This window comes from Camelus ferus, chromosome 2 (genome assembly GCF_009834535.1).
Source record: "Camelus ferus isolate YT-003-E chromosome 2, BCGSAC_Cfer_1.0, whole genome shotgun sequence".
Classification (NCBI taxonomy): domain Eukaryota; kingdom Metazoa; phylum Chordata; class Mammalia; order Artiodactyla; family Camelidae; genus Camelus; species Camelus ferus.
The window spans coordinates 5,255,784-5,273,947 of NC_045697.1; the positions used below are offsets into that span (position 1 = coordinate 5,255,784).

An 18,164-nucleotide genomic window follows, 5' to 3' on the forward strand; every position below is an offset into this window, starting at 1 on the left:
GCAGGCAGGGGAGCAGCATGGTCAGAAGCCCAGGCATCAGAGGGAAAATGACACATTTGAGGCATGTGGTTTGTAAGTGATGCCCGCGTATAAGAGGTTATTGTTACAGTGTATTCAGTGGGAAAGGCTTGATGAATTTCCATACCTCTTCTGGTTCATTTTTCAAAAGACGAATTGTGCAGTTGTCAGAGACCCAATTGCTACTGAAATCTCTGCTGAACCAATGAATAAGCAAATAATAAGAGCCTAGCCCTCCCCAGAGTTGAGACAGAATTAGGAAGAACTATGTGGCAGCGTGAAATTGGCGTGACCTGTCTGGAAATGTAGATGATATTCCTTCCTCTGCCTTTTTGCCTTTTCTTCTTTGTTCCGAAATGTTTCAAGGGTATAATTCTATAATTTTTTTAGGGCCTCGCATCTCCTGTGCATCAGTGAATTCCACTCAATTTGCAAAATACCCTGAAAATATGTGATAAGTAAACATAGTCCATGTGAGGGTTGGCGTGTTTGGAGACCCCCAGCGACAAAGATGCTTTAGAGACATCTTCATACCATCAACTCTGGGACCCGGACCATCAATTACCAGCAGTGTAATTTTGGCAAGACGTGGCCCCTTTGAACCTAAGAGCCTCAAGTTAAAATGAGGATTTATACCCATCTCTCAGGGGGGTTGTTTGCTCAGAAAGTACTGAGAGCAGCAACCCTACGTGCTCAGGACACGTCCGTGCCTTCCTTACCTTCCTTCTTCTGTGCCATAAGCCAGCCTCCCTCCCTCTCAGAAACTAGGGCCTCTTCATGAGGGAAAAAAGGAACCATTCAAAGAAAAAAGAAAAAAAATAGTAGGTCACACTTAGCACGGCTCCCCGTGCCAGCACCGGGGCCGCACAGCCAGTTTCAGAAACGGTTTCTGCAGAGGTGAGATGCCTCCCCCCAGGGTTGAAGTCCTTCTCGCCCACTTCCTGCCCGGGTGTGTGTTGGCTGCGGGGCTTCCTGGAGGGATGGAGCCAAAACACTCAAAGTGCTTCCCGCGGGAGGAAGCCTTCGCTTCACAGAAGTTGGAGTCCCTGGAACAGGAAGGCCGAGGGGGGTTTCGGGGGCCCTGGGTTACGGGGGCCGCGCTGCGATGCCGGCCCCCCAGGCTTCACGGTCCGGGAGGGAAGGCAACAGAGGCACCATTTACTCCTGCATCCCGCCCGCACTCCAGGTCCCACGGGGGGGCTGAAGCGCGGGCCCAGCTCCCGGAGGGGAGGTGTCCTGTCCCCGCGCCCGGGCCCCTTCTTCCGGTGCGCGTGTGCGCTGGGACTGGAGGTGGGAACTGTTTTCTGGGGCTGGAAATCACATTAATAATGATAATAGCAAACCCACAATGCTTTCTCTCTACCACACACTGGCTGGTCTCAGGGGCTGGCAATGTATTAACCATTCAATCCCCCCTCGGCCCTGGGCGGGGCGGGGCGGGGGGGGGGCGGTAACCGACGTTGCCTCCACTTCAGCGGTGAGGAGACAAAGTCACACAGCTAGAAAGTGACAGAGCTTAGGTCTCTGGTTTGAGTTTGAACCTCTAAATCAAGCTGGCCTCTGAAAGAAAGTAGAATGGTGAGGGCCAGGGGCTGTGGGAGAGAAAATGAGGGGTGAGTATTTAAGGGGTGCAGAGTTTCAGTTGGGGAAGGTGAAAAGGTTCTGGAGATGGATGGTGGTGATGACTGTACAACAAAGAGAAAACACTTAATGTTAACCAAACTGGACACTTAGAAATGGTTTAAATGATTTGCATCAACATGGAGGGAACTGGAGATCGTCATTCTAAGTGAAGTAAGCCAGAAAGAGAAAGAAAAATACCATATGAGACCATTTATAAGTGGAGTCTAAAAAAAAAAAGAAAGACATAAATGAACTTATTTACAAAACAGACAGACTCATATAGAAAACAAACTTTTGGTTACCAGTGGGGAAAGAGGGTGGGAGGGATAAATCGGGAGTTTGGAATTTGCAGGTACAAATTATTATATATAAAAGGATAAATCACAAGGTCCTACTATATACCACAGAGAACTACATTTAGTATCTTGTAATGGCCTATAATGAAAAATAATATGAAAAGGAACATTAATATATATGTATATGTGTAACAGAATCACTACACTGTACACCAGAAATTAACACAACATTGTAAATTAACTATACTTCAATTTTTAAAAATTTAGTAAGTTTTAATGGTTGAAATGGTTTAAAAAATCTATCTTACGTATGTTTTACCGCAGCAGAAATTTTTTCCATGGGCGAAGGGAATATAGTGTAGCTCTAGAAATACGCATCCGATTGCATGAGACATGGACCATCTTTCATTATAAAATAAATCATTAAAGATGGAAATGGTGGCATCGACTTTTCATAGATCAGGAACCAGAACCGGCTACGGGTCTCAGTTTTTAAATTTAAAAGAACTCTGGTTGTATAAGGCCTGACACCAACGCAACAAGCACCTTTGCTCAGCTAAGTCAGTTCTCTTAATGTATTGAGAAGAATCAGTTAAGTGAAGCATTTGGTGTCCTATCAACAAAACAAAGGGGAAAAGATCTGGGCATCTGAATACAATTGCTAATACAACACACTCTCTGCTAGCAACCAGGGAATTTTCCAGGTGCCCTGGAGGCAGGGTCTGGGAAGGGAGATCGCTCTCCAGTGAGCAGCTCCCAGTCTGCCTGAAACAGGTGCCCCACTTAAATCATAATGACCACCTCCCTGTGCGGGACCTCAGGACACCGAGAACCAGGCGGACCAAGCACGTGGCCGAGAGGTGGACCAGAGCCTGCTTTGCCCGAGAGCCCACACTCAGGATGCTGTGGCCCGCAGACTCATCCACGGACCCCTTAAAATCAGCGCATCAGCATGTTTAGAATGGAGGAAAATCCAAACATCACCTTAAACATAGTCATCTCTCATTTCCCAAGGAAATTAAGGTTTGGAGGTAATGAGTTGTCCAGTATCATACGGCTTGTTAGCGTGTAAGGAAGTGATTTTCTTCCTTCTCTCCGACCCTCAGCAAATATTTACAGAGTCCCTTCCCTTAAGTGGCAGCATAGTGAGGTGTCAGGAACACAGACTTGAGCCCGCCTGTCTGGTCTGAACCTGGGCTCCACTGCGAGTTAATCGAGCAAGTCACTCTCCTTCTTGTTTCACTCGTGCCTCATCTGTGAAGTGGGGAGCTGATGATACCAGCTCCCACCTGGCAGGGCTTTAGGGTGGTCGCCGTGGTTAACGTGCACAGCGCCCTGAGAAAAACACCAAGCACTCAGCCAGCTCCGTATCCACGTTAGCTGTCATTAGTTCCCAGGTCCCCGAACCACGCATGATGGGATGTGGAAGTTGGGCGGAAAATTCGCATCAACTTCACACTTTTGCCAAGTGTCAACCTTACCTCATCTTACAGCCTCCAGGGACACAGAGACGACCAACTCAACTCCTCAACCAGGAAATCCTGAGCCTGATACAGACACTGATGAATACACCACTGGAAGGCAGCCTGGGGAATCTTACATATGTGTTATTAAACTGAAAAATTACAATCCTCAAGGAATAACCTCAAGTGATCAGGTGTCTTTCAGTGTATTGTTTTCAAGTGCTGTGTGATGAATGACTGCAAACTTCAAGGCTGAAAACAACACTCATTGATTAGCTCCTGGCCCTGGGGGGCAGACGTCTGGGTGGGACCAGCTGCGTTTTCCGCTCTGGGTCTCACTGGCCTGGCCCCCTCTCTGGGGGCTCTGGGTCAGAATCTGTCCCCAAGCTTGTTCAGGTAATTGACAGACCCAGTTCCTTATGGCTGTAGGTCTGAGGTTGCCACCTCTGTGCTGGAGGTCAACCAGGGCCCCTCTCTGTCCCTAAGGCTGCCCCCCTGCTCCTTCTCATGCCCCCTCTGCCTTCAGACCAGCGGTGGCTGGTCAAATCCTTTCCACACTCGGAGTCTCTCTGACCTCCTCTTCTGCCACCAACCTGAGAAAACTCTCTGCTTTTCAAGGGTTTGTGGGATTGGATCAGGGTCACCAAGGTAATCTCCCTTTTGAGTAACTCAGAGTCAACTGATGAGTGACCTCCAGGACACGCACACCACCCCTGTTGCCCTATAGCTAACCCAACCGCAGCAGCGGTTCCCCATCCGCCACAGGGTCTGCCCACACGCAAGGGGACAGGGCTCCACGGGGATCTAGAGGTCGGGGTAGAATTCTGCCTCCCACAGTCAGGCTGGGCTCTGTTCTGCTCCGATAACGAGTCCCAGTCCACACACAGGTGGGCTGAGGCATGGCTCCGGGTCTCCACCTTGGGGTGAGGCCGGTGGAACAGTCACTATCTCTGACTTGGTGGTCCCACAGCAGAGAGCGAGGGAAAGCGGCTAGCAGGCTCGGGCTCTTAAAGCTTCTGCCCGGAAGCAAAACGCATCGTGTCCTCTTCTGCATCACTGCACAAGGTAACTCACTTGGCCACGCATCACTTCAAGGAGGCGGAAAAGCTCAGTCTTGGTGTGCGTCTGGGAGAGGGCAGACTGGGCGTGTTTCAGGACCAGCACCAACGATCACCACGAATAGGGACTCAGCAAAGCGAAAGCAGTGGTTGTGAGCGCAGCTCTATGCGCGCGCTCTGCTGGGTTCTCCATCAGTCAGACCTCTTCTATTTGCAAGAGAGAAAAAGTCTTACTGAAAGCAGCTCTAGCCAAAAGGAAACACTAGGTCTGTAGCTAGAAATGACCCCAAGGTGACTTGCAGAGTCTAAGGAGGAATTCCAAGTCTGGGCCTCTGGGACTAGAATCGGAGATGCAGACTCTTCCTCCCTCCATCTCCCAGCTCTGCTTCTGGCCTGGCCTGCTCCTCCCGCAGAGAGCTCCACCCCAGGGCAGGAGACACAACTGCCGGCAACCACAGTAGGGGCATTGTTGGAATGAGAGTGCGACTTTCTTCCCATACCCATCCGTTCATCCCAGGGAAGGATGCTGATTGGTCCATCCTGGGCCATGCGCCCATCATTATTAATTACCATAGTGGGGAGGTGAGAGTGGGCCTGAGATGGAATTAGTGAACAAGGTCCACAACCAGAAAAAAAAAAAAAAAAGAAGAAGAAGAAAGAAAAAAAGTAAAGAAAATGAAAGCCACAGCCTCCACTGTCACTCACTCCAGCTGTTTCATATTTATTTCATCTTCACAAAAATGCTGGGCGATGAAAGCTGTAAACCCTGTGCAGCAGAAGACGACAAGGGCTGATGAGATCTGCACCGTCACGTCATAATAGCAGAAGTGGGTTTAAACCGAAGCCGGTGTTACTCCAAAGCCTGTGCTCTTCCTGCTAAGCCATGCTGGGGCTCTTCTGGAAAGACTTTTTCTGAGTCTTTTCCACACAAACAGGCCATAGGAAAACATTCGGGAGAACTTGTCCTGCACCCTGTTTCCCATTAAAATTTGAATCTTTTGAGCTTATAGAGGGGTCTCTATTCTGAAACGTGGGATTACTTCCATAATCACTGTCCCAGAGCAAAAGCCAGCCTCAGTGTTTGTCCTCATTCCTTTACTCTGGACCATGTGGGCCAACTTTCCACTTGGCTTTGCCAGGAGAACAAGCTCAGAAACACATCCCATAAACAGAGGCGATGTGTTGATTTTAACCAAAGGAACACTGCTGTCAACAGGAACGCTGGAGGCAACGTTCCGGCTAGTTGTTCAACCTGCACCCCCTCCCTCCAGTGCGGCCTGGCTGTCCCTGCTGGGTCAGGGGGCACAGGCATCCCTGGCTCCTGGCTTCTGACCTCAGAACACAAGCAGGAGCTGGAAGCGCAGAGGTGGCCTCTTTGCTAGAGAAGGGGCCTCCTGCACCAGTCCCTGATGTCAGCATCTCAGGCTCTGGGTGTCTAGTGTGACTGATGCTTTCCACAGAATGGAAACTGCTACTGGACTCTTCCACCCACTGGCAAAAACAGCTCCTGGCTGGATGCTGGGCAACAGAGGAGGTCTGAGATTGGCCGTGGCCTTTTCGGCTTTGGCTGCCATCACAAGCAGGCCCAGGACAGGAACATAAGGAACAGTCAGGAGAGGTGTGATTCTGCGTTTGAGCCACATAACAAGGGGTCAGGAAAACACCGAGTGCCTATTTTTTATGACTTGCTCAGGAATTTCCCATAAGCCCCTAAGGCTGGGAGCAAAACATATTTCCCTGGTTACGTGCATCACTGACTGGAAGATGCCAGTCTGCACAGCCAGAAAGAAAAGGTTAAATGCTCTTTATCTAAAAAGGAGTCTCTGACTGTGAAAATACGAGGTCACAAGACAGACAGGGGTAGGGTCTGCTACTAGCACAAAGCTCAGGATTTCTTTCAGTGCTTAAGGGATGGGCTAGCATGTGTCCTGGACTCTAGTGGCAGCCACGTTGTGACTGAATAGGGACTCACTTGGCTATAAGATGGAGTCAGTAATATATATGTCAGTTCAGGTTCAACTGAAGAAACAGAAGCAGAGACATAGTAAGATATTTATTTTATTGCAGAGGATCAGCTGACACGGCTGTGGAGGCCGGCCAAGAAAGTCCAAAACAGCAGGGCAGGCTGTCAGGAAGGGCAGGCTAGAACTTGTGGGGACAAAGTTACTCCACAGGCAGGGTTTCTTCTCCCTCAGAGAAATTCTTCTTCATCAGCTCTGCCCTTCACATCATTCAGCTGATTGCATCAGGCCCACCCAGAATATCTAGGCTATTCTGCTATTCCTTAGAGTCAACTGCTTATGGACTTTAACCGCAGCTACAAACACCTTCACAGTAACACCCGGAATAGCAGTTGATCGAGTAACTGGGACGGTAGCCTGACAGAATTGACACATCAAAGGCCGTCACAGTATGGAATACAGAGACAGAATAAGATGGTTTCTTGGTGACTTTGTTGATTTCCTGGATCAAACCGTTCCTGAGCTCCACCCTGCTTCTGCATGCTCCAGTTGCACTTTCCAGAAGATCCAGCTATGGAGATCTCAAGCTGTGTTTTCTGTAACTCACAACCTACAGTCCTAACTGACACAAGAGAGGCCCAAACCGAGGAGGTGACAGCCTCGTTCTGACCAGACCTCTCAAGGAGGGCCGTGTTCCAGTCTGGATTCTAGCCAGTGGGAGACACACTGACACACCACACGGTGGCTAAAGGGGTGGCCACCTTCATTTAGCAGAGAGGCACCTATTGAACACCTGCCCTGTGTTGGACCTGGCCTCCATGCTGTGGACACAAAGACAAGGGGGACTCTTGCTCTGCCCATGGGGGACAGACAAGCAGACAGGCAGTGGCCAGAGCGGATGATGCCATGACAGAGCAAAGGAGAGGGCAGGGGCTGTGGGAGCCTATGCAGGCAGAGGGCACCCAATCCAGCTTCTGGGGGTCAAGACAGGCTTCTTGGACAAAGTGACATTTCAGCTCGGTCTGGAAGGGTGAGAAGGAACAAATCAAAGTGACTAGGTGAGGGAAAGATGTTCTGAGAAGAGGGAACAGCATGTATGAAGGTCCAAGGCCAGTTGGGTGCGGTAACCACAAACCCTAGGGATTGCTGATGCTGTGTGATTTGGAGCAAGTCACTTCACCACTCTGTGCCTCAGTGCCCTCGAATGATGATAGTAGAATAAATGCATTAACCCTTGTGCAGCTCTGGGAGCAAGGCAGCACTTCCAGGATTAGCTATCACCCACCACCACCACCACCACCATCATCATCGTTACCTGAGTACCAGTGCAGGGAAGGATGGCAGAGATGTCTGGAGAGCTCAGCTGGGACCAGGCTGCAGACCTCAGACTATCTTCCAGGCCTCAGGAAACCAGGGGAGAATGTGAAACAGGGACTGGCAGGTGTGGATTCCTGCTTTAGAAATGGCCACCGGCCAGAGAAAGGACTCTGGGCAGAGAGATGTTAATAGTGATGCTAGCGTGGAAGAGGATCTTAAAGCCATTTCCCATGGAAAAAGGCCAAGAAATTGGAGTGTTTGCTCTGAAGGAGCGCCGGTTTTGTTTAAGGGCAGGGATGAGCAATGGTAGGCAGACTGAGGGAAGAAAGAATCACTCAGGGCTGTTCTGTGGAAGAGTTTTAGGTCACAGGCGGCAGCTCCAGGGAGTCAGCACATCTCACCTTCACCTTAGGAAGAAGCTGTATTGTTCAGAGCTGCCCAGAGACTGGAGAGTAACCTTAGGTGGCAGTGAGCTCGCCGTCCAGGCTGGCATGCAAGCAGACTCTGGATGAGTGCTTGGCAGGGGAGCAGTAGAGGAAGCACAAGCTCCAGGCAGGTTGATTTCTAAGTTCCTTGCAGCCTTAATTTCTGTTATTCTACCGAACCGCAGAGAGAAGGTATCAATTTTCTGAGGCTGCTGACCTTGAATCACCACAAACTGAGTGTCTTAAAACAATGCAAATGTATCCCTCACTGTTTTGGACGTCAGAAGTCCACCACGGGTCTCACTGGACCGAAGTCAAGGTCTTGGCAGGGCTGCATTCCTTTCTGGGGTCTCCAAGGGAGAATCTTTTCTTAGCCCTTTTCAGCTTCTAGAAGCTGCCTGCATCCTTTTGCTTGTGGCTTCTTCCTCCATCTTCAAAGCCAGCAACATAGCATCTTCCAAATTCTCTCTCTCTCATACATGTTCCCCACCCCCCATGCCCGCCCCACTTCCCCACGGCATTCCTCAGCTTGTAGATGGAGCCACCGCCAGGGAGGGGTCCTGGGGCACCAGAATTTCCACCGTCACGCCACTTACCCTGTGTGTTTGGTGAGTAAATGGCCCTTTATTTTTTCCCGTGAGAATAGCATCTTCTTTCCCCTCATTCACTGTTTTATTCCTACTGTCCATCTCAAGTCTGCACACAGTAGACGCTCAATAAATAGAGTGTCCAGAGAATGAAGGAAGAAGCCATTCAAAGAAAATGGCTGGTATCCAGCTGAGAAATACTCACCCACCCATTAGCTCCCACTGTCTGGCTCCCCTGGCATCATGAAGTACCACCCCGTGATGGGGTCCCTGCTCCTCTCACTGATGGGGATGGGAGAAACCTTTGGGAGGAGGCAAAGGCTTTAGTCTGCAGGGAAATTCCCACCTGGATTTTTACCATTTACCTTCCAGAGGGAGCAGGCTGATGCTGAAGGAGGCCTGGGGAGGGGAGCGGGGTGGGGGCAGGACACACCACAGGTCTCCTGAGACCGCCTGCACCTAAGGCAGGGTCTCTCTGGCAGCCAGTGAAGCTGGTGCAGGCTGTGCTCTGCGGGTTTCTTAATGGGCTTGTGCCTCGCCCTGAGTAACAAGATTCACAGCCATCAGGTTAGTTTAGCAAGGCTCTCCCGAGCATCCTCTCTGCTCGGCTGGGTGCTGGGTGCTGGCAAACCGAGATGCAGAAGGAGTGCACAGGTGGGTGGGAAGGCAGCCGGGATCCACTTAGCAGGATATCTGGTGCTCAGGGCACCGGGGAAGCTTTTGATTTGCCCGAGGAGCCCCATCAACAACCACACACAGGTCCGGGGTGGAGTGAGACCGGACCTCCCAGCGACATGTTTGTCTCACCGGTAAGTGCACAGAAACGCCTGTTTTCCAGCACAGCGGCGTTCCCTCGATCGGATGGTCCAAAGACTTGTTTTGGTGCCTGGGCTTGTTTTTCTTCCCTGTCCTGAATTTGAAGCTCCTTCGACAGCACATCCAGAAGCCCGGGAGCACTTCAAAGCAGACTGGAATCCCCGGCTGGGGCCAGTTGTCGGCCAGGGAGGGGGTGAGGAGAGCCCTTCATCCAGAAGAAAAACACCTCTGTGTTTGCCTCCAGCACCTCCAAACGCACAGAGTTCTGCCCTGTCTGAGAGGGCGCCCACGAGGCGCGCCTCCGGTCATCTGGCTAAAGGTGTTTAGAGAAAATGCTCTTACCTGCAAAACAGGAAGGCAAGGCTGTGATCCCTGCCCAGGGCTTGAGGACAGAAAACTAGAAAAATAGGTCGTCAGGGCAGGAAGGGACCTCCAACTGCCCAGGGTGATGCTGGCTCTGTTTACAGACAGCGAATGGGACCAAGATCAAGAGGGGATTTTTCTGGGCAAACAGAGCGGGAAGAGGCTGGAGACAGAATTTCATTCCGGCTGTTGATCCTCGATCCTGCCCCATGTCCAGGACACCACACTCCGTTCCTTCAGCCCTCTGGTCCACAGCTCTGGTTGTTTTGTTCTGGGAATGTGCGCACCACCCACCGTGGGCCTCTCTTCTGCCCTCCCCTGCAGTGAGACAGGCTTTGGGGAGGAGCAAACACAGGTCCAGAGCTCTGTTCCTCCTTTTATTAGCCTTGTGACCTCAGCCAGTTTTATATCCCCCAAGACCCTTAGTCTCCTCATCTGGGAAATGGGAATAACCCCACCCTCTTCATTAGCACTCTGTGAGGCTCAGGACATCTGCGACAACAGCTGTGTAGCTGATGTATAAATGAGGCTCGTGCATCACTACTGGTACACTCCTGACGCTTGCTGTTAAGTAAGAACCTTCCTCTCTTTTGACAGCTTCTTCTCCTTGCTACTTCCTTGGTCTTGGGCAGCCCAAGACCCCAGACTCATCTCTGATTGTGAGTCCTGCTCCTCCCGAGTTCTACACTGTGGAGTGGGAGGATGGAACAAAGACAAGGCACGGAGCGCCACTGGACCCATTTGTGACCTTGGAGAAGTTGCTGCAACTCGTGAGCCTCAATTTTCCCACCGGAAAAATGGGGCTGTTTTCTGCGACACCTGCCTCACAGGGACACTTGTAGGAAAGGAGGTAGTGACATTAACTCAGACTGTGATAATAGCTCAGTGTCTTTCACTCCTCACTGTGCTCTTATCACCCCCACTTCACAGATAAGGAGAGGAAGGAAAGAGCTGAGGAACTTGTCCAAGTTCATTGAAGAACTGAGTAACCATGCAAGCGTCTAAGGGGAGAGCTTCCTCCTATAACTGGGACCCACTGTCCTGTAAATACAGAGCAGCGTCCCTAAAAGAGATGCCCATTTGGAGAACTAGCCCTTCCTGTGGGTCTGCTCTGTACCAAAGCCTGTGCTGGGAGTTTGAAGTGGACTAGCGTGGGGGGCGATCCCACATCCCCCCTCCACAGGCGCTGGCTCAAGCCTGTCTTCCAGGTGCAAAGGCACAGCTGCTCAGAGGGTAAGTGACTGCCCAGAGTTCCCCTCACTGGTCAGGGGTGGGTGGACACTGATCTCCAGGCTGCCTGACCCCAATCACTTCCGGTCCTTCTCCCTCCCCCAACTCTGCTCCAGAAGATCAGCCAGTCTTTACAAAACAGTCCCCATTCCAACTGAAGGGGCTGACTGCCCACCCCTCCCCTCTGACCGAACCTCCCACTCGCCCCTCTGCCAACTCTGCCACTCCAGGAAGAGCCCCTGCCGAGACAGAAAGCGCTATTGCAAGTTGTGAGAGAGGAGGGCCTCGCTGCCCTGCCAGGTGTCCCTCACCCACCCCCCAGGCGGCCCCCCCTCAACAAGGGGGGCTTTCAGGTCTGAAAGGCTCCAGTGTCCCCAGCCAGGTGGGCGTGCTCTTGGCCTTGGCGGGGCCCCACAGGAAGCGGAGGCGTGGAGGACCACCCCCAAGCTGCTGCTTAAAGGGCGGCTGGCGTCGGGCTGCAGTCAGGCCACCTTTGCACCATGCCGCCCCAGCTGCTCCCCCTGCTGCTGCTGCTCCTGGCCGGCCCCCCTGCCGCGCGGCCGGCTCCCCCGACCTGCTACTCCAGGATGCTGGCCCTGAGCAGGGAGATCACCGCCGACTTCCAGAGCCTGCAGGCCACCGAGCCCTCGGTGAGTGCCCTTGGATCCCCCAGAGGCCCGAAGCCCGAGGCCCGAGGCCCGGGAGGCCTGTGCAGACCCAGCTCTAGAAACTTGCCTTCGGACCAGAAGGAAAAAAGCGCTAGTTTTCTTTTCTGGTCAATGTTAATTTCAGGGGTATCTGTGCTTTATTCCATCCTTTGGAATACTATGCCAATGGTTTGCACTTCCTTTGAAACACAAGGAAAATATGGTCAAAGACATCACAGTTTTTGTTTATAACTAGCTAGCCGATATCAGATTATCTGTTGTAAAATGTAAAAAAAAAAAAAAAAAAAGAGAGAGAGGGAGAGAGTCTACATAGAGTCTACAAAGAACAAAGAATTAAGCTTTTTTTAGTCTCTTCACTAGCCAGCACACGCTAAGGGGGTGACGCCTAGAACAGGCCCCACCCCTTACTTGCTTAGGACCCTGGCCAAATTATCCAGCCCCGAATCTGAGCATCCTCAGCTCTGAGAGGGGATGGCTGAGCCCCTTCACCCTCTTCAGGCGGCTGGAGAGTCGAAGGCTGGGTGCAGACACACCCCGCTCAGCAGAGCCCGCGCAGGGGAGACCCCACTGTGTTCTCACCATTGTGTTAAGAAGGAGACCCAGGGGCTGGGAGTGGGGAGTCCCAGAGCAACCACCCAGGACCAGAATCCGGCCTCCTGGCTGCTTATCCAGGGTAGAAACAAAATGAATTAAACTTAAAAGCTCCAGCAAAATTTAAGTGTCTTTCCCCGCTTGGGAGCACTTTAAATAAAATGCACGGTTCCCAGACGTCCCAGGCTCATGATGCCCTAACAGTGCCTTTGTATTTTCTCTTTTAAAGTTAAATAATGGGTATTTTTTTTCAAATTATGAAAGTCATATACTTTGCAAATGGTTGGAAAAGGCACAAAAGACAAAGAAGAAAGTAAATATTACTGCAAGCCTACCACCTAGAGGTGGCTGCGTCTATCACACGCCAGAGGCCGGAATTTCCGCTCTCTGTGCGGGCTGATCGTGTGCGTGCGTGCGTGCATGTGTAGACAGACTGGGTCAGACAGCGCAGCGGTTTTGTGATTTGTGTTTTAATGACACCGTCAAATAAATTAATCTTCTTTTGTAACAACGCTTGGTTGTACCGTTGCACTCTGATTTATCCACAGATTCCTTGCTATTGAATACGGAGAGCCATCACCTTTTTTAAAAAATATGTTTTTAAAGCTGAAAAAAACGCATAAGCTCAGAACTGCAGGGCTGGAAGGAAGTGGAGAGATTCTGTGTTCTAACTCTCTGATCTCACCCCTGGGACACCGAGTCCCAAAGAGGAGGGAGACCTACTCCAGGTCACACAGGGAATTTCTGGTCTGGCAGGACCAGAATCTGGGTCTTCTGGCCTTCAGGCCAGCGTAGAAGCAAAAGTGAAGTGTAGTAACAGAAAAGTATACACATATATACACTTGTATATTACTATACACTGTATATTGCTGTGTCTAGATTACAGCTATCGGACCGTTTAAACACACACATAGATGCATATATAGATATAGGTAGGTGTCTATATAGGAGTGTGTGTCATAAATATATATATATATATAACTGTTCCCTAACTTATAGTAAATGATAAAATGATTGCATTCTAAAAGTCAAATTCTAGTTTTATGGGGGCAGCCATTACGGAAAACTGTGGAGTTTCCTTAAAAAACTGAAAATAGACTTACCCTATGATCCAGCAATCCCACTCCTGGGCGTGTATCTAGAGGAAACTCTAATTCTAAAAGATACACGCACCCCAGTGTTATTTAGCAGTACTAGTTACAATAGCCAAGATGTGGAAGCTACCTAAATGTCCTCGACAGATGACTGGGTAAAGAAGTTGTGGTATTTATACCCCCCCCATATATATAGGAATACTACCCAGCCATGAAAAAGAATAATGCCATTGGCAGCAACATGAATGGACCTAGAAATTATCATACTGAGTGAAGTAAGTCAGACAGAGAAAGACAAATACCATATGATATCACTTATCTGTGTAATCTTAAAAAAAAAGACACAAATAAACATTTACAAAACAGAGACGGAATCACAAACATAGAAAACAGACTTATGGTTATCAGGGAGGAGTGGGGAGGGATAAATTGGGAGCTTGAGATTTGCAGATACACACTACTATATATAAAACAGATAAACAACAAGGACCTACTGTACAGCACAGGGAACTATATTCAGTATCTTGTAATGGCCTATAATGAAAAACAATATTAAAAGGAATATATATGTACATAAATGAATCACTGTACTGTACACCAGAAATTAATACAACATTATAAATCAACTATACTTCAATTAAAAAAAAAGAAAAACTCTTTAAAACTAAAAGTCAAATTCTAGAAGAGCAGTTTGCCTTGAAGGACTGTGGCATGAGCTATAAGAAAGTACCGTGCGTGTCGGCATCAAGGAGGGCCCCGGGGATCTGGGGCTGGTCTGGCAGCTGATGGGTTGGCAGGGAGCCTTCTATGACCAGGTGGAGGATGTGTCCCTGTGGGCGTCAAGGCAACCTGTATCCCTTTCTGCAGGAGCCATGTGTGAGATACCTGCCCAGACTGTACCTGGATATACACGTAAGAGGGGCCTGCCTGCCTGCCTGGGGGAGGCATGGGGGTGGGGAGAGATCCTGTGCAGAAGGACCAGGAGTCCCCAGACCCGGCTACGGACTTCTCCTGTGAGACCCCTCCCTGTCGTCCATTCCTAGAATTACTGTGTGCTGGCCAAGCTGCGGGACTTTGCGGCATCGCCCCAGTGTTGGAAAGTGACCCAAGTGGATGCCCTGAAGGAGAAAGTGAGGAAACTATACACCATCATGAACTCGTTCTGCAGGAGAGTAAGTGCCACCAATGAAAATTCTTTTTCTACTTGTTATCAGCCAAGACTTTAAGAGAAGGGTTAGGAGAAGAGGGGGACGTGGAGGAGGAAGAGAAGTAGTCATGGGCTGCTTCCAGTTCACAGAGCCCTTCCTCAACCCTGTTGGCCTTGGTAAGGGATGGGGACTCGGGACAAGGCTCCTCACCAACACCAGCTCCACGTTGCCTGGGGACAACCCCCAGCACCACATGCCAACCATACAGGACAGACTCAGCCGGGAGCCAAATAGGGTGGGGACATGGGGAGAGGGCTGTGGAATTCTGAGAACCCCCGGAGGCCCAGAGTCAAGAAGACTTCCTGGGAGGTGGTTTCGTGCACTCTGTGATGGGAGGGTTCTGGCAGGAGAGGGGAAGAGACAGGAAGCGTAGAGAATCAGCACTAGTTAAGATGGAGAAAGTAGTCATGTGGTCCTGGGGGCACAGGCTTCAGCATCACGCAGAGCTGAGCTCCTGTCTTCATCTCCCAGCTTCCCACGTTGTGAGCGTCCCCTCAGCTCTCTGAGCCAGTTTCCACTTCGTGAATAGTGCCCATCTCATGAGGCCATTGGAAGATACTACAGTTACTCCCTGACCGTGTGTGCGGTGGGCACTGTAGTAGCTCCCTTGGTCCTAAGTACCCTGGCAAGGTGACCACATAGAATTCCTAGAACCAGGCCTAGCCCAGGACACTTTAAGAAGTAGCTATTAAGCTTTTTAGTTTTAATTTTTATTAAGATTTCTTTGTCACTATGCATCAAAGATTAGACATGCCTTTCCTCCCACACCCACTTCCCTCCTCATTCCCCTCTCCCCTTGGTCGTGATGGGGAGGCAGGAAGAAAATACAGTTGGAAGTACGGTACAGTCTGAGCAGTGCTGTTATTGACGCTGAAGCGTCTGAAGGTGAGATCGAGTGCTGTCACTCATGGTACCCCCAGTGCCCGGCCCAGGGTTGCTCCTCAGTAATTGAAGCTTGTTTATTCAGTGACTTCCTCACCCATCTATCTATCTACCCATCTGGTCGACCAGTGTATGCGTGAATTCAGTAATAAAAGGATATGTGAGATTCTACAGGAACTTGAAGAAAGATGTGACCAGCTCTCCTTGGGGGATGAGTGATGGGAAGGTTTCCCACAAAGGGGAACAACTGAACAGTCTTTGAGGATAACCAGGAGTTCTACAATTGTGCGTGGGCTCTGTGGCCACCTTCAGTGACATTCCTGCTCATTGCATATCTTTTCCAGGATCTGGTGTTCCTGTCGGATGACTGCAATGCCTTGGAATACCCAATCCTAGTGACGGCGGGCCTGCCAGGTCATCAGAGCTAAGGCAGCTCAGACCAGAGAGAGAACCCAAGGGGGCCGAAGTTATGTCAGCTGCCCAGACACAGTGGGCCAAGGCCACGGCCCCCTCGAGTCTCCCTGAGGTTGTTACGTGTCTCTCCACCTTTTGGGAAGCAGGGCTTGTGCTCCTACCCTGGAACCGATTTTGAACATAGTTAGAAGCCTTGCTTTTCACCCACCTTGGTTTTGTCTCGCCAGGGTGGTTAGATACACAGGTACGTGTATTTGGTCACTAAGAAGGAAAGGGCTGACCAGCTTCTCTTTGCTTCTCTTTGATGAACAACTAGCTTGAGAACAAGCAAAACAGAACGTTTGTAGTATGACTTTAATGGAGTAGTGGTACCATTTTTCTTTCTTGATAGAAACCTGCTTACATTTAACCAAGTTTCTATTTTATACCCCACTACAAATTTTTCTTACAGTTATCTTTCATTTTTAAAGAAATTTCACTGCCTGTAAGATGTATTTGCAAGGTTCGTAATTACATAGTGCTAACGGAACCACTCTTTCATTGAAAGATCAAATAAAGACTATCTCGACAGTGAGAAACACGTGTCCTGCTGAATTGGTCCAAGGTGGACGGCGGGGTGCTTCCTGCATGCCGTCTGCAAGTTGCTGCTTTCAGCAAGATGCACCTTTCTCCCTCTGTCCATCAAGCAGGGGTGTTTCTGGGTCTGCTTCAGTCGCCCTGTGTGAATGTCTGTCCTTGAAGTATTAGGAGATGCTCCGATTTGTGTTTGGGGACAGGCTGTACGCACGGCAGCCTAGTACCTGACACTTAACACAAACAGCAGTCCCCTGAGTCCTCACGACAGCCCTAGGAATGGACGTCATAGGCGGCTGAGGCTCACGTAGACTAGGTAACTAGCCTCAGGTCACCAGCTGGTACATGGGGAGCCTAGACTGAACTCAAAGGCTCCAAGGCCCACACTCTCCCCATCTTCTCCAGCCCACAACGATCACTCTTTCAAGGAACAACCCCTTCATAAAGGAAAATTATGCAACAACTAACCCTTTGTTACCCACCCCCCAGCATCTACCCCTTCCTGACAGATGATGAGTGTGGAGCCACATGCCCGGCACAAGCCCGGCACACGCCCCGCACCACACAGTGAAGCTGCCTTTGGGTGGGTGGGTGTTTTCCACGCCGATCTGCAGTGAAGGGGACACACTCGGGTTCAGAGGTTAAGCGACTTCCTGAGAGAGCGGATAAGTTGCGGCAAAGGGACTCCAGATAAACATACAAGTGCTGGGCGTGTTCACGCCACGGCTCTGCTAGTCGTGGCCGTCTCTAGGGAGCAGAATAAACCAGCAGAGGCAAGGACTGACTTGCACATTTCGGGCATTATTTGTTTATGCATTTCTTCCACATTTACTGAGTGCTTATTATGAATTCAGAACTAAAGAATTCTTCCCCTTAGTTTAGCGGAGAAGACATATGCAACATCACGGAGACAGCAGAGGGAAGAGAAAGTAATTCTGCTTCAGATGGGGCGGAAAGTTTTCTTAGAGGATTCAGAATTTGAACAAAGTCTTGAAATATGACTGGGAACGTGTTATGGTGAAAAGGAGTGGAGGCAGGAGATACAGCACAGCCAGAGGCAGGGAGACTTCTGAATGGTGAATGGTGCATGGTTGAGAATGTAGTGGGGTCAGAATGTAAACGGTGTGCGGTCAGAATGGCCACAAACGATAAACGCTGGAGACGGTGTGGAGAAAAGGGAATCTTCCTGCACTGTTGGTGGAGAGGTAAGTTGGTGCAGCCATTATGGAAAACAGCATGAAGATTCCTTAAAAAAGTGAAAATAGAATTACCTAATGATCCAGCAATCCCACTCCTGGGCATATATCCGGAGGGAGCTCTAATTCGAAAAGATACATGCGCCCCAATGTTCATGGCAGCACTATTTACAGTAGCCAAGACATGGAAGCGACCCAAATGTCCATTGACAGATGGCTGGATAAAGAAGCTGTGGTATATAAACATACTGGAATATACTAGAATACTGCTCAGCCATAAAAAAAAAGAATAAAATAATGCCACTTGCAGCAACATGGATGGACCTGGAGATCATCATACTAAGTGAAGTGAGCCAGAAGGAGTAAGGAAAATACCATGAT

General features: G+C 50.0%; 1 protein-coding gene across 2 annotated transcripts; it reads left to right on the plus strand.

Annotated features, from left to right (window-relative positions):
• The first annotated feature begins 11,544 nt into the window (after nucleotides 1–11,544).
• CYTL1 (cytokine like 1) lies at nucleotides 11,545–16,588 on the plus strand. Of its 2 annotated transcripts, XM_014562896.2 has the most exons (4): nucleotides 11,546–11,807; nucleotides 14,378–14,422; nucleotides 14,554–14,682; nucleotides 15,945–16,588. In XM_014562896.2, the coding sequence occupies exons 1-4, from the start codon at nucleotides 11,658–11,660 to the stop codon at nucleotides 16,026–16,028; spliced, it is 408 nt and encodes a 135-aa protein (XP_014418382.2). In that variant the 5' UTR covers nucleotides 11,546–11,657; the 3' UTR covers nucleotides 16,029–16,588. The 2 variants fall into 2 exon arrangements, with proteins under 2 accessions (XP_032347126.1, XP_014418382.2); XM_032491235.1 differs by lacking the exon at nucleotides 14,378–14,422 and having other exon boundaries at nucleotides 11,545–11,807.
• Nucleotides 16,589–18,164: the final 1,576 nt, after the last annotated feature.